Source organism: Haemaphysalis longicornis, unplaced genomic scaffold (genome assembly GCF_048455015.1).
Source record: "Haemaphysalis longicornis isolate Haplotype H1 unplaced genomic scaffold, Haemaphysalis longicornis Haplotype H1 scaffold_26, whole genome shotgun sequence".
In the NCBI taxonomy this organism is placed as follows: Eukaryota; Metazoa; Arthropoda; class Arachnida; order Ixodida; family Ixodidae; genus Haemaphysalis; species Haemaphysalis longicornis.
Window position 1 is genome coordinate 4,550,436 of NW_027526319.1, and position 27,838 is coordinate 4,578,273.

The window sequence follows — 27,838 nt, forward strand, 5'->3', positions numbered from 1 at the left end:
CATTGCTTGACCAGGAAGACACGCCGAGTTGTTGTTCTTGGTGGATACATAAAAGAACTTCCGGAGTCAAAATCCAGGTACACACGCCATATTTTGTGGGAGAGGTGATTGCTGCCTGCATGAGTCATCCCATGTATGACCTGGTGCTCCGTAATATCCCAGGCGTCAGGGAGCCTCACCAACCGGACCCCGATTGGGCGTATGAATGCCCTGGCGACGAGGCAACGGAGACGAACGGCGTGGGACCAACACCGTCTTCTGAAACTCTCAACCTAATTTCTGCCATCGCGAGCACTCAGGAGGTGAAAGCATCGCCTTTAAAGGTGTCTCCGATCGCGCACGCCAACATCAACAGAGATAAACTCGGGCAGGAACAACACAAAGACCAAACTTTGAAATGTTGTTGCCGGATAGTTGGGAAGGACTTTCTCTCCGGAAGAGGACACTACTATACCTTCCTCGAAGACGAAGACCTCTTATACCGGAAATACCTCCTCGCAACTGGACACACATTCAAGCAACTCGTAGTGCCTAAAGCGTTAAGACATTCTATGCTTCGCATCGCACACGAGAGCGTCATGGCTGGTCATCAGGGTGTACACCGAACAGCCGATCGGATTTTGGAAGAATGTTATTGGCCGGGCTTACAAGGGGATGTCAAACGTTTTGTGCGATCATGCGACATCTGCCAGCGGACCACGCCCAAAGGGAAAGTCGGCGTAGCACCTTTAGTCAACGCACACTTGATCCGGACGCCGTTTCAGCGCGTCGCAGTCGACCTGATAGGACCACTGTCCCCCAAGTCAGAACGAGCGAATCGTTACATCTTAACCCTGATTGACTTCGCTACCCGATATCCAGACGCAGTAGCACTACCTGCCATGGACGCTTGCATGTCGCTGAAGCTCTCGCGGAAATTTTTTTCAGAGTTGGAATACCTCAAGAGATGATCACAGACCAAGGTGCCAATTTTACTTCCGACCCCATGAAAGAAGTAGGGCGCTTACTGTTCGTCAAACTTCTTCGCACGACTCCTTACCATGCTATGGCTAACAGCCTCGTAGAAAAATTCAATGGCACACTCAAATCTATGGTCAAGAAAATGTGCCAAGAAAAGCCACGAACATGGGATCACTACCTTGCACCACTACGTTTTGCGTACCGTGAGGTGCCGCAAGCCAGCACGGACTTTTCTCCTTTCGAACTAATCTACGGAAGCCACGTGCGTGGCCCATTGACAGTTCTAAAGGAACTTTGAACTAACGAGAACATTGACGGCGAAGTGCGAACTACTTATGGCTACCTCGTCGACCTTCGTGACCGGCTAGAGGAGACGTGCCGACTCGCGCATGGGGAGCTGCAGAAGGCATGCATCAAGCAGAAAAGATACTATGACCGCAAGTGTCGCTCCAGGAAGCTCCGTCCCGGCGATAAAGTTCTTATTCTGCTACGCACCGATCTCAACAAACTATTGATGCAATGGAAAGGGCCGTTCAAAGTGCTTGAGGCCAAGAACGACGTTGACTACTTGATCGATCTGGGTGGAAAGAGCAAGGTATTTCACGTGAATATGCTGAAGCTTTACGAAGACCGAGAACCTTCGCCTCCACCCCAGGCATCAGCTGCAATCACAGCGAACGATGTCTCATCTGATACAGAGAACGGGGACGACTGCAAAACAGAAAATTTCTTCTGTCCGTACCTCCCCATAGTACTCAGACAGCTGCAGACGTCAAGCTCTCTTCTTCTCTTGACGAGAGCCAGATCACTAAAGTTCGAACTTTGATCCAAGAGTACGCAACGATATTTTCAGATTTGGCAGGCACGACTAACCTGGTCACCTGTTTGTTGAGTCTGACGTCAGACAAACCGGTGCACATTCCCCAATACCCCATACCTCTGGCCTTACTCGACGCACTTGAACGTGAAGTTCAGGAGATGCTGCGAATGGGCATAATCGAGAAGTCGCAGTCACCTTATCATGCACCCATTGTGGTTGTTCGGAAGCCTGACGGCACCATCAGGCTGTGCATTGACTTCAGAGAGCTCAACAAGTCTCTCCTCGCGGACTCTGAACCAATTCGCGAATTGACGTTGTCCTGGCACTTGTTGGGTCCAAAAGGTTCTTTTCGAAGTTTGGCCTAACAAAAGGGTATTGGCAAGTGCCAATTGCTAAGGACAGTCGTCAAAAAACCGCGATTCCATGTACGTCAGGTCTCTATCATTTCTGGTATATGCCGTTTGGTATTAACACTGCACCGGCTGTCTTTGCTCGTCACATGAGAGTTGTTCTGGGCGACTTGGCGAATGTCTACCATTATTTTGACGATGTAGTGGTCGCCACGGATACATGGACAGAACACCTTGATGCGCTCAGGCAAGTCTTCGAGCGAATTCAGCAGTCAACCCTGACCATCAAACCCAGCAAGTGCGAAATCGGTGAACAAAGCATAACATTCCTGGGACATCAGATTGGTGGCTTCCAGGTTAAGCCCATGCTCCAGACCCTAGAGAAGATCCTTGGTTCGAAGAGACATTCTACCAAGAAAGCTGTGCAGTCCTTACTTGGGTTGGCTAAATACTATAGGAAGTTTATAATGAATTACGCGGCCATTGCTAAGCCCCTAACGAATCTTACGAGAAAGGGACAACGCAACATCGTCACCTGGGGTACGATGCAAGAAGAAGCGTTCAACACCTTGAAGCACTGCCTCGCTTCCACTCCGATACTTCACGCACCTGACCTCACTAAGCCCTTTGTCCTCCGTACTGATGCCTCGAAAACGAGCCTCGGGGCCGTGCTTTTGCAAAGTAGTGATGAGGAACTGCACCCGGTAGCTTATGCCAGCCGCAACCTGTTGCCGCGAGAAACACAGTACTCGACAATCGAGCGTGAGTGTCTCGCATTGCTCTGGGCAGTACAGAAATTCCACATTTACTTGTATGGCAAGTATTCATATTCCAGTCGGACCACCAGCCCTTGCGGTACCTTCAGACGGCTAAACACGTGAACAACCGAGTGCAATGCTGGAGCTTGGCGCTACAAGAATATAGTTTCACTGTCGAGTACATCAAGGGAACCGACAACTTGGGAGCGGACTACATAAGTAGAGTTTAATTGTTCTAACGGGGCAGCGATTTCTAAGGTACGACTACCTTTGCAACTATAGGATTACCGGACTGTTTTTCCGCACGCAATCATTTTGTATGTATGTAGAGTGAACTGCAATATCAAGCGCATCGGGCTCCGCACTTTACTGTGGTAAAATAGTTGTTCCCGAACAACTTTCTTAAGGTGGGGGTGATGTGATGAGTGGCTCGGAGGGGGCACGGTGAAGATAGCTAAAGAAGATTCACTTCACGCGAGACACCAAGCAGCCGCTGGGAAAAAGACACCAACGAGAAGAAGAAGACGAGACGTGGTGCGAGCAAGAGCTGCGAACCCGGAAAGCGCAGGGCGACCGAGACAGGGCACGGTTGGATTGGGCATTCTCACGTCAGACGTCCGGGCGACGTGCCGTCCGTTACGAGACCGTCGCCATCGGTCACCAAGGCGAGCTGCCGTCTGGGTGCGGCTCGGGCACGAGTGATCACAAGGCACTGCCGCGTCGTTCCGTTTCGGCTCGAGCCAGGGTTCCTGCTGCTGTGAGACCGACGTTCGTGTTGCGTCAGCGGCCCCATGCTCCCGCTCGGACCGCCGGTTTGCTGAGTCCTGGCCACGACTTCCGGGCCTGGTCTGCTTGGTCGCGGAGGGTTCCGGAGCGTGTCACACCGGCTCGCTGGTGACCTGCCCGTGAAGCGGTCGGCCAAGTTCTGCGACCCTCACCCTCGAAGACCACTGCGCGCCAAAAAAAAAAAAAAACCGCCCGCATCTTCCTACGGGGGGAAGTCGAGTAAATGCGTCGCAGAGTGGTGGGGGTATCGCGTGAATGTTGCGTAATTGGGTATGGTTTGGGAATGCTTAATTGTTATTTCGTCTTTATTATTCTTATTTATTGAATAAAGGAGAAGCGAAGGCAAGGAATGTAAAGTTAAAGTCTGTCTTTATTGCTTGGTGCCGTCAAGCAAAGCGTCAAGTCTTAAGGAGAAGTTTATTAATCCAAGATACAGATATACATGCATTCCAAGCACTTGTCACAAAGAAATAATTTTTCTTAACACTTTCCGGCAGTCTCTGAGAACACATGGATCCATGTGCCCAACATAATCACATCGTTGCTTTACGCGTCAGAGCTTAGACCGGAGTTAGGCCTTTAAATCGAGCCGACAACTACAGAAACCAGTAAAAGTGCACGCGGTTCACACGCATTGCAACCAAGTCGTGTGTGTCAAATACTTTCGCACACCTTGTATCTAGTGACTGGAAACAATCCGAATCGATGCTCTGGCGACGTCGCTAGGACGGGCAGAGGCGCGCATTGTCACGTTTGCGTAATCAAAGTTACGTTCGAGTATCAAACAAAACCACGCTCGACCTGTGAGTGATTTGTGTTCACACATGGCACTCACAGGTCCACGCTAGTCATCACACTTTTTTTTTTAAAGTCAGCTCCTTCAGTACATGTTCGCGGAGTGATCATCCTTCTGGCCTTTCGGCCTACACTTCTACGCACTCAGTGTGTTAGTAGGGCACGATACCTACTTGCAGTTGCTTATTGCTAATTATAATGAACCGTGTAGACCAGCGCTGGGGAAAGGCCTGTTCCTCCAGCGTGGCGAACTCGGTTTCAAGGTGCTCAATCAGTCTCGATGGGATTTTCCACAAAAGTGGGAACATAGCGCACAGCGGCTGCGCGCGCAGCGCCGCCACGCCCCGTCTCTTCCATATTAGGTAAGCCCCTACGCACACTAGGAACATCGTGAAGGCGTCGCGTGAACGAGTGTCGGCGCCGACCGCCACGCCGAAGGTACGGGTTAGCAAGCGCCAGAACGTTTTGCAACGTGACAGTATTTGAGCGCGTGCCCAATCGTCTCTGTCTGGCCGCATTGATGGCCCCTCGCATTACGCGTCACCCCCCACGCAGCCAGCGTATCTCCCGCAGGGAGTACTCCCCAGCCCCTCCTCCACCCAAAGTCCCTTACGTCTGGGGGCAGTACCTGGGAGGTGAGTTGCCTCCAGTGAATACGCCGAGCCTTTTCGGCCTCGTCCTCTGCAATCGACTTGATAGCCAGTGCCTCGCATACCTTCGTTGGTCGCATTGACTTCCAATCTAACTCCGGTGCGCTCTCCCGCAGCATCCGGAGGGCGCTCGTGACGTGCCTGTAAAAGGCTGGTGGTTCCTCCGCGGTGGGACCTACCACTCTCTCGTCAAAAAATTCGCGACGCGCCGTCCCCAGGAAATACTGCAGTAGAGCCCTTCCGCGGTAGTCGACATCGGCTGCTAGGTCCGAGAAGCCCCTGAGAGCCAAAACTCTAAACATGGTCGGCAAGCAGGGGATGCCGAAGCCTCCCATGTCGCGGGGTAGGCGAAGGAAAGCACGCTTAACGCGTTCACTTTTTCCCGCCCGAAAGAAAGAACCGAAAAGCGTGGCAAGTTTCCGTGCTACCCGCGCAGGTGGTCGCGCCACGCGAGCAACATAGAAAAAGGCCGACGCCGCGGACGACTTAATAATAAACGCCCGTTCTGTCAGTGACACGGGAAACTCCGATGCCACCGCGAGTTTCTTATCGGCGACCGCTAACATCTCCCTCCATGACCTCCTCGCCACCTCTCCCGACGCGTGGAACACGACCCCCAGGACTTTCACGCCCGCTACCCAGTCGACACCGCCAGGCAGGTCAGACTCGAACGAGCCAAAGCATAGCGCCTTGCTTTTGCCCCTGTTCAGCAGGGCACCCGACAGCTCGCTATACTCCGCAAAAAGCCGTAAAAACGCTGCGAAGCTGTCTTCATCCCGCAGAAACAGGGACACGTCGTCCGCGTAGGCCGAAACCTTGACCTGGCCATGGCCGGGTAGGGGGAAGCCGCGGATGTCGGCGCTGTCCGCGACGCGTCTAAGGAGCGGGTCGAGGCAAAGGACGAACAGGAGACGAGATAAAGGGCAGCCCTGCCGAATACCGCGCGTGACGCCAAAGGGAGGGCTTAGCTGCCCGTTCACGAGCAACCGAGTTGTCAGGTCCGAGTAAAGGTGACCAATTAGGGTTACTGTCTCCTGCGGAAACCCAAAACAGCGCAGCACGGCGAGCAAGTACCGGTGCTCCACCCGGTCGAAGGCTTTCGCCTGATCGACCGCGACGAAGCAACCGGCCATGCCACATCGTGAGGCAAAGGTGAAAAGGTCCCTTGTCAGGGATAGAGACGAGAAAACCGTTCGACCCGGAACGCAGCACGTTTGGGCAAGGCTGACAACTTAAGGCAGCACGAAACTGACCCGCTTCGCTATGATTGCGGCTACCAGCTTGTAGTCTGCATTTAGCAGGCTAATCGGCCGGTTTCCTTTGAGATTTGATGGCTCCCCTCCCTCTTTCGCGAGCAGGATGACCTTGCCCTCACAGAATCTGGTGGGTTTCGCGCCTCCCGCGATAATCCGATTCACCATGTATAACAGGGGGTCGCGGACTACGACAAAAAACGCCTTATAGAAGGCCGCCGGGATGCCGTCAGGACCTGGAGCCGAAGCCGCATTCGCCCCATTTACTGCCTCCCACAACTCGTCCTCCGAAACCGGCGCTACCAGCTGCGCGAGAGAGTCGTTCGGCATGCGCGGTAGGTTTCCGCAAAAGCTTCGTATCCTCCTTTCAAAGCTCTCTTCGTCAAGCGCGGACACCTCCGACGTGAACAGGCTTTTAAAATACCTCATAAACACCCTTGAAATGTCCGCGCTATGCTCACTGAGCTCCCCGTTTTCGAGCTCGACATGTGGAACCCACGCGTGACCCTGCCTGTCTGTGGCGGCCGCCTTAACGTGCCATAGGACCGCTGGGTCCGACACAGGTCGCCCCTGCACGTATGCCTGGCTAGCCGCCTGTGAGGACTGCCGCAGGAGTCGCTCATACCTGGCCTGAAGGAGGCTGACATAATCGCGCATGGCGAAGGTGAGGTCGCCCCCGCCCTTGGCGATACGCAGCCTCCTCAGCGTGTTGTTGAGCTCCTCCGTGATTCGAGCCTTACGTTCCCGCCCCGCGTTCACCAGCGACTCACGCCACCTTGCCTTCAGTGCGTCCCCCCCTTCGCCCCTTACCCAGTTCGCGTTCTCAGCCGCCAACGAGGCGCTGATTCCTGCTGCGCTAAGGGGGTCAGACACCAAGGCCAGGTCCATGCGCCACACGTCATAGCGAGGCACCCTGGCTTCGCACTGCAACATGCACGATAGCGGGTGGTGGTCAGACACGCGCGGCGTCCCCGGCGGAAACGCGAGCACCGCACAGCCCACCACGCTGCGCATGAGTTCAGGGGGAAAGAAAAACTTATCAAGCCGGCTCCCCGCTGCCCCCCTCGCCCACGTGGCTGCAAATTGGCTGCCGTGCAAGTGAACCCACGCGTCCGTGAGGCGGAAGTTGGACTCGAGCTCGCGCAACTCGCGCGCACCCCAGTAAGGCCTACGCTGCCCTGGACCTCTCACGTCTCGCTGCGGGTCCAGGACGCAATTAAAGTCCCCAACCAAAAACGTAGGATAAGAATCAAGCAAATAAACATCAAGCGAGCGAAAGAAATCAGACGAAAGGTTGTGCTGCGCAGGCGCATACACATATACGGCGCGCACACGCCGTGAACCAAGATAAAACTCGGCGGCGATTGTACGACCGTCTAAACCGAAGATAACATGCGCTTTCTGGCGAAGGGCTGAACGCAAAAAAACGACACCTACACCGCAGGCAACTGAGTTGGAAAGCGAGAAAAAAGCGTCTACGGAAAACCGAGTGCGAAACAAGGAAACATCGAGCGGTGAATGAAAATTGCACTCCTGAAGAAACAAAATGTCAACGTATTGCGCTCGAGCGAAGTGCATAATTTCCCTTTGTTTGTCCAGGCTGCGGAAGCCTTGGGCATTCAAAGACATAAAATGCACAAGCATTATTATAAGGTATGATGCTACTTGTGTTGACATTTGTTTCTTGTAAACAAAATAGAAATCAGGTTGGTCGGGGCTTCTTACTACAGTCCTTTGCGCTGTCCGACTCGCCGGACGAAGGCGGGCCGCGTTTGGCAGGGTCCTTGCTCAGGTCCATGTCTTGCACGTCGGCAGTGGGGGCTACCACGCTGGCTTGAGCCAGCGCACCAGAGTCCGGGGGCTCAGTCGCGAGCGTCTCTGAAGGGCGGGAGGCTGAATTGGCCGTTGAGGGCGGGGTCGCAGGGAGTCCGGAGCCACTCGCGCCAGGCGACGCCAGCTTGGCGGACTTAGCGCTTATGCGCCTGGGTACCCCGCGTCTCTTCGGTGGAAGGGGAGTTGTCGTGGCCGTTGTTTGAAGTCCTTGGCTGGTTGGTTGGGGCTTTCGGACTGCAGGTGGTTCCGCAGTGTGCTCCGCGCTGCTCTCAGTGACACTGTCACTTTCCCCGAAGGGAGAGAGCGGCGAAGACACGTCGTCCAGAGAGAAGGAGAAGTTGTCGTCGTCGTCGTCGTCTGGGTTTTCGCGCCCTGCCTGGAAGCCCTCCACCTCGTTGTCTGGGTCGTCGCTAACTCCTGGCTTTTCCGCTGCACCACTTGGGAGGGCCGGGAACTCGTCCAGGGCTGCGGCGTAGGAGCGGGGCTTCAGGCAGTCTGCGGTCGGGTGGTGGCCCCCGCACTTGCGGCACTCGGCGATGCAGTGCTCCGCTTCGTGCCCGAAGGCTTGGCAGCGGTCGCACCAGAGGGCGTGGCAGTCGCCCCGGTTGTGGCCTGGCTGACCGCACCGCGAGCATACCCGCTTCACCCCCCGGTACTCCATCTGGACCTTGCACCCTCGCACGAAGATGAAATTGGGCACCGGCTTCCGCATTTCCATCTTGATGCCTCGGATGCCATTGTCCACCTTTGGGTGGCCCTTGAAGGTCTGGTCGTGCATGCTGATGACTCGCCCGTAGGGGGTGAGCGCAGCGGCCAGGTCGTCGTTGCTGATGAAAAGCTTGAGGCACAGAGCCGTCATAAAGGCGATCTGCGGCCCCACGCAGGTCACCGGGCAGGTTTTGCCGAGGATTTTGAAGTCCCCGGCCACGTTGACTTTCTCCGCGGCGGCAGCCGAGGCCACGGCCGCGCAGAATCGAAATGCGCCCTGATGCTGGAGCGCCCGCAGGGCCTCAGGGCCGACGGTCATGTAGATTCCGTCGATAATGTCGTCGACGGTGGCCTCGTTCGGAGCACTGAACTCGAAACAGTGCTCCTTCGGAGGCGGGGCCCGGAACTTCATGGAAGCGCCGGGGAGGCCCTACAGGAGGGCCAGGAAGGCAACCGCGCGCGCGGGGGTCGGCTCCCCGCTGGTTCGGGCTTCAGCTGGCGGTCAACTTTCCAGGCCCGAGGCGTGTTCCCCGGGCCCGGAGGTAGGCAGCAGGTCCGGTCCAAGAACGGTGGCGGCAGCGGGTCCAGGTCCGGGTCCGGGTCGGGGGGGTGGGGGAGGTTCAAGATCCGGGGGTCCGGCGTCAAGTGAAAGCCAAGCAAAGACGCCCTTGACTGAATTCCGAACGCGTGCTTCGCCCCTTATATACACACCACCCGCGTTCGAGGGAGAGGAGTACAGGGGAGAGACGCGCATGCGCACACTTCCGTACACAAGCGCGCGAACTTTCCACGCACCCACCACGCCGTTATCACGTGTACACGCCCTGCCGCCGTTACTGTTGAGCGGGACGCAGCGCACGGGTGGCTACGACGCATGCGCGCACAGACGCGCTCCCCCCGCACCGCCGCAGCTGTTGTTGAGAGCGACGGAGCGCACGGGGTACACGCGCTCCTCCCGCACCACCACACCTGTTGTTGAGAGCGAGGAGGGTACGGGGGAGAGACGCGCACCTGCGCCTCGACGCGACGCGAATGCGCAGTGAGCGTGTGGACGGCACCGACAACATCGACGAGTGACATCGCGAGCCTAAGAAATGCTCCGCATTTAAAAGACATACCTTTGAGCCGTGCTATACGTAACTGTTTTGCGGGCCTAGTGCCAGCCAGTGCCGGGGAAAGCTAACTGAACCCGCTTTCTGAACATTCATTTTGAGTTACCGCCATTTTCTTTGAGTGGATGAATATGTTGTAAATACACTTCGTCCACATACGGAAGTATAATATGGAGAGGATCGAATACGCTGTAAAGAACGGAGGTAGCCTGAAAGCTGTGAAGAGGCGTCTTGGCGTGGGGAAAAATCAGATGTATGCACTTAAAGATAAGCAAGGCAATGTCATCACAAATAGGAAAAAATAGTCACGGTGGTGAAGGAGCTCTACAGGGATCTGTACAGTAGCCGGGACATCCAGGATAATGCCGAACGAGGCACAAGCTCAGAGGAGATAGACATCCCACCAGTAATGACCGAAGAAGTAAGGAAGGCTTTGAAAGAAATGAAAGGGGGCAAAGCACCTGGTGAGGATCAGATAACAGCAGACCTCTTGAAGGATGGAGGAGAAATTGTACTTGAAAAATTGGCAAACCTGTATACGCAATGCCTAATTACCGCAAGCGTACCAGAATCTTCGAAGAACGCGAACATCATCCTAATCCATAAGAAAGGCGACATGAAGCACTTGAAAAAGTACAGGCCGATCAGCCTACTGTCAGTCGTCTACAGGGTACTTACCAAGGTAATCGCTAACAGAATTTCTGCAACCTCAGATTTCAGTCAACCTAAACAACAAGCAGGGTTCCGTAAAGGTTATTCAACAATGGGTAATATTCACACGATCAATCAGGTGATAAAGAAGTGCGCTGACTATACTGAACCCCTATATATAGCCTTCATAGATTATGAGAAAGCATTTGACTCGGTCCAAACCCCAGCAGTCATTCAGGCATTACGGGACCAGGGGGTAGATGAGCAATATGTAAGAATACTAGAGGATATCTACAATGGGTCCACAGCTACCACCATCATCCATAAGGAGAGCAGTAAAATACCTATAAGGAAGGGTGTCAGACAAGGAGACACAGTCTCTCCAATGTTATTCAAAGCATGTTTACAAGAAGTATTCATAAGGTTGGATTGGGAACAGGTGGGAGTACGGGTTAAGGGATAATACCTCAGTAACCTCAGATTTGCTGATGACATTGCCTTGGTAAGTAACTCGGGGGACAAATTGCAAAGCATGATTTCCGCACTGGACGAACAGAGTAGAACCGTGGGCCTGAAAATAATATGCAGAAAACTAAAGTAATGACCAATAACCTCGGGACAGCACAGCTGTTTGAGATAGGTGGCGAGGCAGTGGAAGTGGTAAGCGAATATATCTACTTAGGCCAAGTTGTGACCCCAGATCCCAACCATGAGGTAGAGATAATTAGAAGGATCAGAATGGGGTGGGGTGCATATGGCAGGCATTCTCAGATAATGAATAGCAGCCTACCATTGTCGCTGAAGAAGAAAGTGTATGACAGCTGCATCTTACCGGTACTCACCTACTTGCCAGAAACCTGGAGGCTCACTAAGAGGGTTCAACTTAAATTGAGAACGACTCAGCGGGCAATGGAGCGTAAAATGATAGGTGTAACATTAACGGACAAGAAGAGAGCGGAGTGGGTCAGGGAACAAACACGTGTTAAGGACATATTAGTTGAGATTAAGAAGAAGAAATGGACGTGGGCCGGGCATGTAATGCGAAGGCAAGATAACCGCTGGTCATTAAGGGTAAAAGAATGGATCCCTAGAGAAGGCAAGCGTTGCAGGAGCGGCAGAAAGTTAGATGGGTAGATGAGATTAAGAAGTTTGCGGGGATAAATTGGTCACAGTTGGCACAGGACCGAGTTAATTGGAGAATAATGGGAGAGGCATTTGCCCTGCGGTGGGCGTAGATAGGCTGATGATGATGATGATGATAACACTTCGTCCTGTGTGTGCGTCCGGTATTCCTCTCACTGAGTTCTGCACGATCCTAGCGTAACACCCATATTGTGCGTTATAATCCAAACAATCACAATAGCAGGTCTTACTGCTGACAAAATCAGTAAATCCTCACCCAATCTATCCTGAATGGCAAAGAAAATCGCTGGTGGACAGCCTCATTACGAGGGCAAGAAACACTGACAATGATGCGATACCTAATTAGGAGTAGACCTGCATAGGACATACTGTCTCGCAGCATAAATAGGCAGGAAAAAGGAGACAGCTTGTAAAGCAGCACTGGGTCATCCATTTTACCCGTTTAGAAAAAAATGGTCTGACTAGGAGTATGTATCCCCCTCGAAAAGGTAGAAGAGGAATTATATTTTCCCATAAAGAAAGACCGGCCGCTGCTGAAAATGGACGAGACATCCTCCGGGGGACAGACATCTCCCACAAAAACAAAGACACTATACGCCATGATGGACGTTAGCCACAACCACACTGTAAAAACAATCGGTACTTTTACGGACAAATTACGGATTAAGCGACCGCTAAAATACACAACCCAGTTCCGTTTCCTACAAAACGGACATAACATCAGTAAGTGTGCGGTAATAGGCCTTGCTCCTCAAGATACGGACGCTCCCTTCGTTTTAAGTTTTAAGGAATTTATTACGTTTCGTGCGATACGGGCCTCTTATCTGTTCTTTGTGAAACGGAATTAAGTCTACTTTACTGATATAGGAATGCTCGGACTGCGTGTATATATAACGCAGTTACGTGCGGGTGAGCTACCGGTACTTTGGGCCGGCATCAGGAAGATGAGAGGTTGTTGTGTACACCGACGCAAGCAACACACAGCTCTGTTGTTTATTCGGACCTCTCTCGCGAGCAAGACCTTTCGAATATTCAGCCAACACCGCCAGCAAGCGCGGCTGCTGCCAATGAAGGGACTTTAGCCAGGCGGCGTCGTTCAAGCGAACGACTTCCTCCTCACATCGCCTGGCAGTCTGAAATTCTCTTCTCTGGATTGAATGATTCGTGAACCTTTTGTGGTGCCCGCTTCACAACATGCAGCGAGAGCAGCCTTCCGGACCAGCGAAATAGCTTCCACTCACTGTCTACGTCGACCTTGGCTGCAGAGACAGGCAACTGTTAGGCTAGTCATGTAAAAATCAGGACGGACTGCTCTCATCGCGTGAATATTAAGGCGGGGCGAAGTATGACTATCAAAAAACGCTAACCACACACACACACACACACGCACGCACTTAATAAAGTAAATTGCATACCTGGCATTTTTAACAGCAGAGCTGTTGTAGCTGGCCGTAATGTTTAGCGCGTAACGTGTATGACGTGTAACGCGTTAAACATGTAACGCTCGTGAGCGCGTGCCTCGCGGCGACCGCTGAGCGTCCTTTGCTTACGCCGTGGACACCAAAAGTGGGTGCACACTTCCGCTTAGAAAATTCCGCTCGAAAAATTTGATCTTGGGAAAATAGGCTACGGTCGAGCAGAAGTCGACGAGCAGTAAATGACCGATACACGGGTCACTGCGTACGTTACTTGCGCCACTCATATCACTACGTGAAGGTTGCAACTGGCGCAGATCCCTTATTTCCTGTAACGTTTGGCAAACGAAAGAATGCGTAGTACTTCCATAAAAGCCCACCGAACGTCCAGAATAAAAAGAAAACATCGGCGCTCAAGGCACGAACGGCAGACTCAAAACTCATCCCACACGATAAAGTACGAGCTGACCGATGCAGTGCGCCTTAACTACCAGCAGGAAGGAGTTCTCGGCGACAAATAGAGGGCTAGAAAATAGCTCACTTTGGGACCTGTTTAGTCCTGAACATATTAATCGTTTCGGGACTATGCATGCGATCTAGCAATAATATTACTGCGCGAAGGGAAGTCGACATCCGAAAGCGAATTCACGCAGGGCTCGAAGCATGCAGCCGTTGCGAAATAGAAAAAGGTCTGTACGCTTTTTCCGTGGTCGTCCTCGTATCATCTTTGTGACCAGCAAGTTACACGGCAGTATTTACGCACCTTGGATAACGATAAATGCTGACGTGCGCGTCGCTAACCCCGGGCTATCATATACATTGCGGTATCCGGAGATCCAGGAATCCCCCAACATGGCGGTAGCGCACGCGGTTCCCGCAAGAGGGCGCCAGTTTTTGCATAAGGTCTATAAGAAGACGTCGAAACAAGCCCCCGGGGCCACCTTCTCCACCCGACAGCAAGCGATTCCGCCGGAGGAAGCCGCCGTAGGAGTCATACGAAAGCGCGCTACTGCGTTCTGGCCCGGAAATGAAACGTCGAAGAACGCCGCTCCTTGCCGCTTCCACTAACACGCACCAGCTGGCCCGAAGCTGCACTCCGAGATCATCTCCACAGCCCAGCGCAGTACGCGTTCCCCGGCTCGACAGCTCGAGCCCCCGACCAGCGGCGAACGTGCGCCTCCCGGGCTCCTCGGCGCGAAAGCGAAGCATTTGCCTTCACGGCCCAGAACCAGCCACCCGCCTGACACTTTTCCACCTGACCAGGAGCCGGACGAGTGCCGACGCTACCCCGTCCTCGGCACCGGTGAGGGAGCCGGCACCGTTTAACCCGTTCTTGATTAAAATTAACTGTTATTTGTTGATACCCGCTCGTGTCTGTGTCTCTTTTCCTCTCAACTCTGCGCGGACCCACCCAAACGGGAAACAGTGACCGAGTCCCAGAAAAGTGCCATGCAGACAAAATACAAGTTTGTTTTATTCGAAAAATTACGTGTTTTATAGTGCCCCCAGCGCTTGTTCGGATGCAAGCCATGATTTGTTCGCGGAGAAATTATTCAATTCAAGGTAAAATTTTGATTTTCCCGCTAAATCGTGTGTTTTCGTGGTCTGCAATGAGATAACAGGAACCGTACGGTCTGCAGCCGATTGCGAAGCCTTATTTACTGTTAGTGAACCCAGAGGGCGTCACCATACCGCGGCAAGCCATTTTCTGCCTGTGGTTATTTTTTGACCATATTTGAGCCTAGCTTGGTGTTGTCCAGGGAGAAAATATTCCTTTCGTAAAACACAGTGCTCGCTCGACAAATCTGGTCACGTAGGACAGCGTTGCTTGCGCCAATCGACCCGTGTCGTCTGCGACAACCCCAAAGGCCCGCAGTACTGTGCAGCTAAACCAAGTATAGTGCGCGCAGTACCAAGAGCAGTACGCATCGGTAATTCTATGGTTGCGTGTGCTTTCGTAATTTCCACTGTTTGCCACACTTCTTACTGCTTTAAAAAGAATGTGCCCTAAATTTTATCGCGAATAACTCTTTCGGCAAGATTATAAGCTCTGCCTAATTTGCGTTTGCTTTTGCCGGCCTCCGCCAATCGCAGAGCTGGCTGCTATGCCACCATACGTTCTGTTTCGGGAAATGAGCGTGTGGGTCGCGTGGCCTTTCCCTTTTTTCCTAATAATATAGCTTTTGTGAGCCACGTTTACGTTAAAAGTTGTGTCAGTATGATTCTAGCGAAATGATCTTTTAAAATTACATAACTTGTGTTTTGTCCTCGTGGCCCCTTACAGGGCTCTTCACACAGCGCAGGTTGTGGTCGACCTAGCTTCTTCCCCCCTCCCCCCTTCCCTCGGATCCGCTGTCACTGTGGGTTACCGACCCGAACGGCCTCGTAAAATAAGGGTGAACTTGGCCCGCACCCATCAACACTTAGCCTAGCCTAGCAAGAACACGACAAATTCTCACAAAGCTTAGCCGAGCCTAGCGAAACTTAGCAAAACCGGAAGAAACCAGGTCGACCATCAGCTAAGCTCAATTTCCAGCCTTGCACCACAAGTGCAAGCTGCGCCAATTTGTTCTAACGTGGTTATCGAATGCGTTCATTGCTGCAGCTGAAGGAAAGCAGGACGATTGCCGCTCCACCGCTGTTGATGACGTACCTACTGCGGTCGAAGAACGCCAAGACCGGAAGAGACTGAAAAAAAAAACTACCATCTCCCCTTGCGGTAACCCCTGTGTAGATGCGACGCGTAGGGGGTTCACGTTGCAGCGTTGGACAGCGAAGGAACGGCGCTGGAACGATGGAGCGGAGCGGCGCAGGCACCGCGTTTTATGGCGCGCATAATGGTGAGGGGACGCGCCGGCGCCAGTGCGTCTGCCGCGGCTATGACGAAACACAATACAACACAATCCATTTTAATCCAATCCAATCCAAATCCAAATCCAATCCAAGCCAAGCCAAGCAAAGCCAAGCCAATCCAAGCCAATCCAATCGAATCCGATCCAATGCCTCTCGCGAGATTGTTGGCTATCGGAGAGGAGAGGGGGTGAGCGGCGGAGAGCGCAGCTGACGCGGCGAGGAGAATGGGGTGGGGTGGACACCGACAACGAAGGCGACGCCGACGCCGGATGCAGGGACAAGGCGAGTGAATGAGATGCCTTCGCATCTAAATACTTGAGCACGTTTACAAGTTATCTGATGGACATACAGTAGTAATTTTAGGGTGAGGCACATGGCTACCTCGTAATCTAAATGCCCGATTTGTTGGTTGACTACCTTCGGCAAGCATTTAGGTTTAAAAAAAAGTTTAAAAATCTGCTTAAATTCAGATAATTGCTACAAATGCGTATCACTGTTATGGCGCTTGTCTAGAGTGCGAGTTCTTTACAGCCACAATTTGTGGGTTTGCAAATTCTGTCACAACAAATATTTGCATTTTCGGTATTAAAACGATTACAGGCGCACTCCCACCAAACCTGCATTTTTGTGTAAGTCAACGGCATCACACGGTTTCGTATATTTTGCTATTTTCTCCAATTTTTCCTATTATCAGTACTTTCAAAGTTCTGTTCCGTCAATTATCTGAGATTGCGCTAATATAACAATAATTGGTATTACTTCCGCCAAATCTGAACTTTTGTGATAATTCATACCATTGCACGGTTCGCCATTTCGGCAATTTTTTTCCATTTTACATATTTTTGGTTTGAAGAAAGGTGCAACCCCGCACTGAAGACGCGTACAAGAGGACAGAATAGACCAACATGCACGCTGGGTCTAGCAGCTCCACAAATACCGCCAGGAGCTTCCACTGCCACACTGGAGAGCACAGGTGTGTACAATACGTCTACAGAGCTAATCGAAGGACATCGCACGGGGCAGCTTGGTCGCCTGACGCGCAGCGCAGCCGGTAGAGCCCTCCTAGACAGCCTGCGCATAGGCTATCTACAAATCACTCATCAAAACAGTGACTAGAGAAAACATCATTATTCGGCCCCTTCCTGGAAACATGCACCCCCAATATCATTCTCAAAGAAGGGCGAAACGAGCCCGTGCATTAACAGCAAAATACCCCATTGATCCAGGCACACTGTATGTTGATGCAGCGGAGTATCGTCATGTGGACGCTTTTGCCCTGGCAGTCATCAACTCACCCGATTCTCTCCCACTCATGACCCTCACCATCCGAACCCGTCACCCTCAAGGGGCGGAAGAGACGGCGATAGCACTTGCAATCACACATAGGCCAACACCCCTATTATTATTCTCAGATTCGAAAACGGCCGTTCTAAACTATGCCAGAGCCCAGATCTCTCCTCAGGCCCACCAAATTCTTAATCAAAAACCACCTACTGATCTGTAGAATTGATCTGGTTCCCTGCCCACATGGGTATTGGAGGAAATGAAGGGGCACACACCGCAGCCCGAGCTCTCGTCTCCCGGGCCTCTGCCTCTCATGGAGCCAGATAAACCCGTGATACTTTACTCACCTACAGAGAAATCACGGAACATTACCGCCTCTCCCGCCGCAAATACCCTCCCGCCCACCCATTCCTATCAGTGGAAGAGGAACGCCTTTGGCGTCAGCTTCAAACTGAATCCCTCCCCTGTTTAGCCGTACTTCATCACATTCACCCCTCACTGTACCACACAACACTCTGCCAGCACTGCGGAGAACGGGCCACATTACATCACCAAATGTGGGCCTGCAAGTGTGACCCCTACCCTCACATGACCTCCCTCGACCAGTGGGAAGCAGCGCTGGGATGCTCAAGCCTGGATCTCGAGAAGTCACCCACGGGTCGGGCAGCCACAGTCGCCGAAGCTCTGCGGTCTTCGGCCACCAAGTTGCCCTAACCCTTGGTTAAATAAAGTGTTATCTCTCTCTCTCTCTCTTTCTAGCAACAGTTTAGTGAATAAAATTTTGAAGAAAAAACAAAGTCAGGACATGCGTCATAAAAGCTAAAGTAAAAAGACAAGCTGATGACGCAATTCAATATCGGCCCTTTTACAAATGTTGAGCTTCTTCGCCTGATACCACTAGTGATGACGTGCTCACGCACATCTCAAAGCCGTGGTTTCGCATTTGTTAAGCTTCAATAATCTCCCTCTCGCACTTTGTGACTCTCCTACCAATAATTTCAGTTTTGTCAAGGGGGGAGGTGCATCCACAACGTCGGCCGTGGGCAGGCAAGTTTGCCCCTCCACCTGACGTCACCGAACTGTCATGTTCTCTTACACGAACCGACAGCGTCGCGTCTGCCCTATATGCAGTTTATCGCTCGTGTGTTTCCTTCGAAAGTTTATTCATTAACCTGTTGTTAGACCCAGCATGTGTGTTGTCCTCCTCCCTCCTCGTGTACGCGTCTTCAAGGCTGGGTTCCATGGTTCTTTAAAGTATTCACCAACAGGACCAAGGCCAACTCCTCTACGTTATTTTTGCTTTTTAAAATTCTTCTCGACCGGATATCTCAATTTACAACGATTACAGGGGGAACTTCCTCCAATCCTGCATTTTTGCGGAAATACAGGGCGTTACACGGTCCTGGAGGGGGGGGGGGGGGGGGGGGAGAGGGTGGCACTCAGCAAAGAATGCTAGGCATTAAAAGTGTTGCAGGGCCTCCCTAAATCCCAAATCAAAACATTTTAACATTTTCGGAAGGAAACCTGTATTATCAATTTGTTTTTATACCGACGTGAAAAAAAACGTAGCACTCAAAAAAAATAAAACACAAGATACACTACTGTTTTTTTTTAACACATTTGAGCCCATTCGAATACGTTGGAACCGCTTCGAACCAGTTCGAAATGGATAAGAATGGTGCTCCGGAACCGAACCCGGAACTGAACCCGAAATACTTGAACCAGAACCCAAACCGAACCGAAAATATTCTGGTTAGACATCCTTGACTTTCCAGTCAGATCTGCTAAAGTGAATGGCCGGGATTACGGAAGCTGCGGCCGCACAGCTGATACGCAGCCAAATCTACCCGCAACCTTACTGCCCGCAGATGCTAGGACGCACATGCGCCGACTCCTTCCAGGCGCTGTCACTTGCGCGGCGGCGCCCGGTGATGGTTCCTCCATGCATGACAGGCGACTTTCCCGCACGACTCTGGAACGCAAGATGGCCGGCGTGTTTGGGTATTTATATTTGAGTGAGAGTTCTTTTCATATATTTCCATCACACCTCCACCCCCATTTAGTGTAGCAAGTTGGGCGCCCAGCCTGCGTCACCTGCCCATAAAAGATGTTTCGCTCTCTTTCACACAATCCTGCAGTCCCTCCACTGAGAATTTTAGGGAGTAAACTGCAATTGAAAGCAGTATGGGAAGTGAGCAAGTTATTCCCTGAAAAAGTGCGCGATTACAGATTGTTTTTCGTCCCAGAAAGCGAGAGCCCCCACTTTTCTCTCCAAATTGGAAATTTGGCGCAAACCGCTGTCTTTCTTTTCTTCAAGAGTGGAGAAGAGGAGGGGAACCGTAATTCCGTCCAGGAGTGCCGCCGCGGAGGACCCGACTCGTGCTTCGTCGCCCTCCTCCTCGTCACCATGGCAGCGACCTGCTAAATGATCTAATGTGCCAGCGCACCACACACCACGGTACCACAGTCCACATCGAGATAGTCAGCCATGCCGTGGTCAGCCGTCTTCGAACGGAGGTGTCTGTCTTTATTTCAAAGCTTCGTTACCCATGCCGCAGTGGCAATGGCAATGTGCTATTATAACCGCTGCAGTCACTTGCTCCCAGCTAAGCAGAATAGGCCGCGGTGTGCTTTCCTCGCTGTGTTCTGCATCTAAGAGGTTTGGCCGGCTGCTCACAGTTCAAATAATCCAATAATCCGTGGCGGTACCTTCTCGCATTCTTATAACAGGATTTTTATTCATAGGCCGGCATAGAGCTTGGCAACAACAAATTGAACAGTTCCCATTCTTAACAAATCGAATATTCGGTGTTGGAGCTTAGGCGTTTTCACTGTAAAGTAGTGTTTTTTGGCAACTGATAGAAAGCTGCGCCTTTTATCCCATACACACGTCCATGTGTCTGTTTGCGCTGAAATTGCACTCATTGGAGGTTCACCAACTAGCTCGTCTCTCCATTTTGCTTCGTGTAAGCGGGTGCACTACGTAATTTTTCGTCTGAAAGTTACAATAAATCTTCCGATATAAACCAGGATATTCTTTGTGTGGCATTTATATTAACAGAACAAAATAGAATCTAAGACAGCGTTAGTTCTACGAGCGCTATCGCGGACCGCCAGATACTCAGGCATGAGTGAAGCCCGACCATACCGAGATAAGCGCGGGCATAGGTCGCATAGTCGGCGGAAGGGCACAAAGATAATCGTCCGCCTGCGTCTGCTGGCTTTCCCATCGCAAACGGCGATCGAAGGCAGCAGTTGCGCTCATTGTTGGGCGTTGCTGCTATCGTGCGACATGGCGACTGGGGGCACCGAGTACACGCTGGTGGGATTCTCTGAGGAAGTGGACCGGAGGCCGCTCTTGTTTCTAGAGCCTCTTCCCGCGGCGAAAGTGTGCAGCGCGTGCGGCCTCGTGCCCAACGTGAAGGCGTCCCTCCCGTGCGACCACATATTCTGCAAGCCTTGCTACGAGCAGTGTGAGCGCAGTGGACGGATCACGTGCCCTCTGGATGGAGACCAGTGCTCGGACGAGGAAGTCATCTGGATGAACCATCCAGCCAGAAGCATCTTGGCAAAGCAGGTACGGAGGCAGATGCCCACGCGGGACTTTTTGTCCGAGTCCTAGTTGTTACACGTAGCCATGAACGTCTAAAATAGATGCAGTGCTTGCGAAAAATTGAAAACCGAAATTGGATGCACCGGGTATTAACCCATTTGTCTAAACAGCATAGTGAGATTACTGGAACTCGATTGAAGAAAGTTCCTGTGTTCCGGACAGCTCAGATGCAGGCGGAATTACTAGCCTGCCTGCAGGTCGTTTCGAAATCGTTCAGCTACCCCGCTTTATGAGCTTACAAATGGGTGCGCTTTAGATACGCGACATTGCTAGTGAGCAAAGCGGAGTGCGTTCGTTCAACCCCGCTTTGGATTGTTTGAACGTGCGTCTGAACACCAGAAGTCGTATTGTGAAGCTGTGCCAGTGGCATCTGAACAAAGCCCAAGCATGGTCTCACGAGAGATATATCAGCATAAACCTCTTTAGATCCATTCCGTACTGAAAATGAGTCGTCCGAAATTTAAAATATTATGTAAGGCGTATCTCTGAACTGCAGTCAAATATTCCAACGAAGCTATTTAGCCCATTTTGTTGGGAGTTGAAATGTTGCCCTTTTTCGCATAGAGCATACTCTGTTCCTTTCTTGTCTGCCACCAGCGTGTGTATTTGTCACGCGTGCATTTATTAACATTGGTTACGGCACATACTTTCCGTATATGGTAGGAAACAAGGTTAATTTAGGTCAGCCTTATTCATTTCCATATTTCATGTAGGCTGTAGACAACAGTAGCAGGGGCCTCTTTGAGCACGTCTCTGGGTGTCTTACGTTTGGCGTTTCTGTTCTCAGTGCTAGAAAATATTTCAACCAGCGACGGCGTTTTAAAGCAAAACTTCCTAGCTCTACCAGCCAACGTTTCTTTCGTGGCGTGCGGGACAACAAACTCCAAACGCGGTGGAGGTGGCGGCGGAGGGGAGGATAGTGGGCGGAGGAATTCACTCGCGGAGCACAGCGTAGATGGGGCAGCCAATTTACCCAGCCTTTCCCGCGCGGACGTGCCTGCTTGCTGGCTGCGGCGTCGGCGGCCAGTGAGCAGGCACTGCTCTGTTTTAAGTGCGAAGCGCTTTAGGACCTCGCAATGTCTGTGCCGTTGTCTGAAGTTGTCCATGCGCACAGCATTGTAAGCCATCTATCGAGAGCTGCGCACACTGTAGTACCATCCGCGCGCCATCTGGGGAGAGCGCCGCAAACTGCAGTAGCCACGAGCGCGAATTTCAAGGGGTGGAAAACACAAAAGCAAAGCAAAAACCATAAAGTGTCAATGATGATTCACGGAAAAAGAGCAGTTGCAATTACTGTTGAAACTACAGTGACTACAGCGAGCTACACAAGAGGACGCTGCAATGCAATACGTATATAAGCGCGGTCCGGAACAAACCGACGACCATCAGGGGATAATGCAAAGACCTCGTCTTTGCCAACTGCAATCTAGCCCAGCTCGAACAACCACTGTCTCTGCACTTCACCGATCACAAGGCAGTGATCGTGAAGGGGAAACGCCTCCCGGAACTCGTCACAACGTACCACCAATACTGTCAATAAAACATATGTAAATATATATGTATAGTGTTGAACGGTTTGCCACGTTCCGTATTTTTTCATATTTTGTTTTTTTATAATTCGAAGTTATCTCAATTTACCTTACGATAACCAATACAGGTGAAACTTTCTCGAACCTGCATTACAGCGGAAATGCAGGGAGCTGTTCGCGATTTTCGGGAGTTATTTCAAAATATACTTTTCATAATATTTAGCTTTTCGAAAATTCGTACGACAAAATATCTCCATTTGCACTAATATAATGAATAAAGGGCAAACTCTCACGATATAAGCATTATTGGGGAAACGCCATGCGTTGTACATTTCGCTATCTTCCGCAACTTATCAATGTTTTCTTATTTTTTAGTTTCTTAAAATTTCGTCCCAACAATTATCACAATTTCCGTAATTATAATGATTACGTCTAGAACTTTCCCGAAATCTGCATTATTGTGGATATGCAGGGCGTTACAGGGTTCGGCATTGTTCGTAATTTTATATTTTTCTTCTTTACTTTTTCAAAATATTCATTCGACCAATTATCTCGATTTACACTATTATAACTATTACAGGCGAAAATGTGGCAATATTTGTATTATTGGGGAAAAGCCATGTGTTTTACGTTTTGACATTTTTCGTAAGTATTTTACACTTTTTTTTTTTTTCAGTTCAAAATTTCGTTCGGCCAGTTATCCCCAGTTGCGTTATTATAAAGATTCCATTTGGAACTTTCCCGAAATCTTAATTATTGTCGAAATGCAGGGCGCTACACGGTTCACCAGTTAACGTAATTATATCAAATTCCATTTTTTGCATTTACGCTATTATAATGATTACAACTGGAAATTTCGCGAAATCTGCAATATTGTGGAAATACAAGGCCTTACACGTTTCGCCATTTTCTGCATTTTTTTGTACTGTTCTTATTTTTTTATTTCAAAAATACTGTACGGCCAATTATTTCCATTTACGGTACTATAGGATTACACGTGGAACTTCTCCGATATCAGCATTTTTGTGGAAATTCAGGGCATTACACGGTTCTGGCTGTGGGGGCACCAGGCAAAGAATGCTACGCATATAATTGTAAACTTCGTTGGGGCTCTCGGATTTCGGATCATCTTCCCATTTAACACTGGAAAAAAAAACTGCGGAAAAGGCTAGACCACTGCCAGAAATGTATTTAAACAGGATCGGAAATCTTCATGACAATGCGAAATCCCAACTGGCACAAAACAGAATAAGTGGATGCGATCACTAATATCACTTGTAAAGACGCCAGCATGAGTTCGTCCCAGGAACGTGTGAGGCACAGGTCAATTAGGGTTTGGCTGCCTGACGTTACACGGGTCGTTAAAATAATTGACGTTGATATACCCTCCTCGTATACTAATTTGGAAAAGTCAGGAGAAGTATCGGATGCCAGCATGTCGATGTTGAAGTCTCCTGGTATAACGACTGGCATATATATGATAAGAGATGTTGCAAAGGCTTTACAAAAAAAAATAGAAATAGCTCCATGGAACCAGCCGGGGCCCGGTAGATTATTGCAACAGTGAAAGAATGGCATGTACCAACTTCCTCTGTATGTACCACCTTTGTACCACTCCTTTCTGTGAAGCCTCCGGGCCTTGAAAGTATTCTAAATAAATAAATAAATTTAACCGTCAGAGCTTCGTAGTCGTCATTGATTCAGCAGTAATCAAAATAAACTGTTTGCGACATGGCTTTCTGTGTATAATATGCCATTCTGTCGCCTCGTTTTTATGGCGAAACGGGCTCTCACAGTTATATGTATCAAGTGACAGTAGGCCCTGTTCATTTGAAAACCACGTCTTTATACACGCAGAGACTGAAAATTCACTTTTCAATCAGTTTAGGTATGTGCCGATTTCTTCGTGTTTATTACGTAAGCTCCATTCGTTTAGGTAAAGAAGCGACAGCAAATCCCGCACGCCTTTCATCTTACCAAGAAGAGAACGGCATGAATGGGAACCATTCAAGGTGAATGGTATGGTTTCGGTGGGCACAAAATTTCACACAAATATATACCAAGCTTGTTAGGTGATTTTTGAGAGGTAATCCTCGCTCTTAATCTCAAGCACTTGCTCGCCTTGCTTTTTACGCAAGAGGACCCTGCCGTTATTGTGCCAGACGTACTGGTACGCATGCTCATTCGCCATCGATCTCGCCACCAACAGAACAGATACACGCGACGACAATCGCACGAGCACATTATGCTGCTAATCAGGCTTGGAGGGTAGCCTGTGTACGACTTATACCTCTTGGGTTGACCTCAGGGATATTCAGTTTACGGGCAATGTTGTAACTTTAACAATGTAGCTTACATTGCATGGGCAATGTTGTTGACTTAACAAAGTTTAAAAGAACTGCTAGTCTCGCTACCAGGCCACCTCATCGGTGTAATGGGCACCAGCGGCCACGTTTCTTTGTAAACTCGATGCTGGTGCAACAGCTGTGTTTATTGATCATGTTGAATAAGCTGCGGCAACTATGCTTAAAGTGCACTCAAAATTGCAGTAAAGGTGTTTAAGCTCTTTTGCTCAGTTTTCGGAAATATTGAAGTGCTAACTAAAATAGTTTCTCTACGCAGCTTTTTTACTCATCGCAATTGCCATCATTTGTAAAGGACATTAATTTTGGCCGTGTAGCAGCGCGTCAAGAAAAGGGCATAAGTCGAGCGAATGACATTCGATGTGAATGACGTGACGTGGGGATTGGCTGAATGGGCGTTCTTCATATATTTCATTCAACACTCACAATAGTCCTACTTTTATCACAAATAAAGTATGCATGTCAACACGGCGCACGGGTTGACCGAGTATATGCCTACGCTGCCTTACAAATAGATCGACTTCTCTTGCTTTGATAGGCTACGAAATAAAATCACTTCCATGAGTCGGAGGGGTTGTCCAGAAATAAAAGCAAATTTACGGGTAGTTTCGGCATATAAATGACAGCATGAAGATTGGGAAAAGCTTCTTAGTCTTCAGCCGTAGTTAAAAACTTTGTGTACTATTGAAGCACAATAATACCTATGCGTTACATTACATACAAAACACTTATTCAAAGCCCATTAACCACCTTTCAGAAACCACTAATAGCTTCACTTCCCTTTTCTATGCGTGGAAGGGTGTAACCACCTTGCGGCGCTTTTCGCGGCTTTTCAAGAGCAGCAGAAGGCAATAAATTTAGTGTATGGATTCAGGGTATCATTTTTTAAGTGCGAATGCGTTTTATAAGCGACCCCAAACCTTCCACCGCCGGCGGCGGCGGCGGCGGCGTCTGCAGTCCTCCTCTCCCTAGCAACGGCGTGGAGCAGAGAGGAGCGTCGGTAGCAACGGCACGGTGACGTCACTTCACCACGTGACCGCGCTCGCTCCGCCTCCTCGCCGTGGCTGCGCGGGTGCGCGCCGCTCCCCGCACCGCTCATCGCGCCGTGACGTCATGGTATGACGTCACAGCGCGCCTCCTCTCCCCAGCAGCTGCCGCGCGCCTCTCTCTCCACCGTGACGTCACACTCTCTCCTCTCCCCCTCGCTCGGCTGCAGCTGTCGTACGCCGCTGTCCCTCTCCCCTTGCGCTCGCCTCCTCTCTCAGCCACCTGGCTCGGCGCGCTCGGCGCGGCGTACCCCCCTATATATGCAGCGATAAACTGCCAGACCTCCGTGGGTCGGCTCGCGCGCGCTCACGGGCGAATGCCAACGGATTTTAACTTTACTCCCCCTCATAGCATCACCCCGTGCATTCGCACTTAACCATGTTCACCCTCGGGGAAATGCTTGGGAGTTTTTCTATCTTTCCAGATACATGCGTCTTACGGATGTGAGGGAACCAATAACATACTGTGCAAACGTCGTGTATTCATTCTGCTTAATTTACGCGCTGGGTTTTGGAAATTTTAAGCGCAAGGAACTAACATGCAAGATTGTTTTCAAAGTTTTCAGATTATCTTTCCGTTCGGGTGAAGACATCGGACTGTCTTTTGCTGATTTATGTAACCTGTAGACATGTCTCAAAAGTTTATTCACGGTTGCACCATACCCAAACCCTATGTATTCATTGTGAATTCAAAAGTAAATGATGGTATTTCCTCACGGAATGGACACGCGAATTTCTAACGTTAAAGACCCGCCGAGTATATTTGAACCTTGGTTACATAAGCTAAACAGGCCCTCCTGTTTTCCCGAACTGCGATTGCAACTAAACATTCACTTGCATGCGGATTTTACAACATTTATAATTTCACAGGGAATTTTGCACCCCTGCGAAATTGGGAGTGCTGACCGGTGGCCGCCGCATGGCCCCGAGTTTATTCAGACGAAATGCCCTCAAGAGAGTATACAGCTCCAATTGCGTCTAGACTGCATTACGGCACCCTAAAAAACCAGGAAGATTGATTTGATTTGGTTTGATTATGAGGCTTAAGGCGCCGACGCGACTCCGTCAATAACGCGCACCGTAGTCAAGGGCTCCGGATTAATTTTTACCACATCGGGATCTTTAACGTGCGCCGAAATCTTGAACACACGGGCGTTTTCGCTTTTCACCTCCATGAGAAACGTGACCGCCACGGCCGGGAAGCGAACCCGCCTCCTTGGGCTCAGCCCAAAAATACACAGAGCGTTTTAGAGTTATACTGGTGTTCAAATTTGAGCTGTTTAGTTTTTTTTTTTAATAGGCACTGTAAGGAACGGGGACATCACATGTGCAAAAAAGATAAATGGCCGGGGGGCGCTGCTAGCAGCCCAATTAGGGAAGATTTAATAGATAACCTTTTGTTGACTGCAGTAAGTTGGTCTGTTTATTAAAAAGTTTAAGGCAGTCGTGTTTCTTTGTATACAAAGCGCAAGTTGCAAGAGTTCTTCTAGCGCGTCTGTGGTGCGAGATATCAGACTCTGAATTTTAATGGTCGTCCGCATGATTACGCATGCAACAGAGTTTAGATCGGCGCAAAGCTCCTTCCTGGCGTTACGCCTAGTATCACTACATAAGACACGTCGCCCTTTTGTCCTACGTACCATCGTTTACCATCTTCTGTTTGGCGGCGGATGCACACAGATGCAGGCGGATGCAGAATGCCTATGCACACCTCTGTTCAAGAACTGTCAAATCATCAAAAGATACGGGGACCAACGTACTCGCGAAAAGGTACAGAGCATCGGCCCTCTTCTCCTATGGTTCCGTGCCGCCGCCATGATCATTGGCCAGTTGGGATCACGTGAAATTTGTTCACACTGCGATGGCTCATGGGCGCCGCCTTGTTGTTATGAGTTTTAGTCAGTCAACTGTGGTAG

The 27,838-nt window shown here is 50.5% G+C and overlaps 1 protein-coding gene across 8 annotated transcripts in view; it reads left to right on the top strand.

Moving 5' to 3' along the window:
• LOC144172816 (TNF receptor-associated factor 6-like) overlaps nt 1-27,838 on the top strand; it is a 334,329-nt gene that overhangs the window by 204,951 nt on the left and 101,540 nt on the right. Inside the window, exon 1 of one of the 8 annotated variants that reach the window (XM_077701443.1) lies at nt 20,529-20,948. The exons of 5 other annotated variants lie outside the window; for them this stretch is intronic. In XM_077701443.1, coding sequence (XP_077557569.1) covers nt 20,664-20,948 — 285 coding nt within the window. In that variant the 5' untranslated portion in view covers nt 20,529-20,663. Of the gene's footprint in view, nt 1-20,528; nt 20,949-27,838 lie in introns of those variants that run through there. 2 more of the 8 variants (XM_077701442.1, XM_077701440.1) reach the window with 2 other exon arrangements.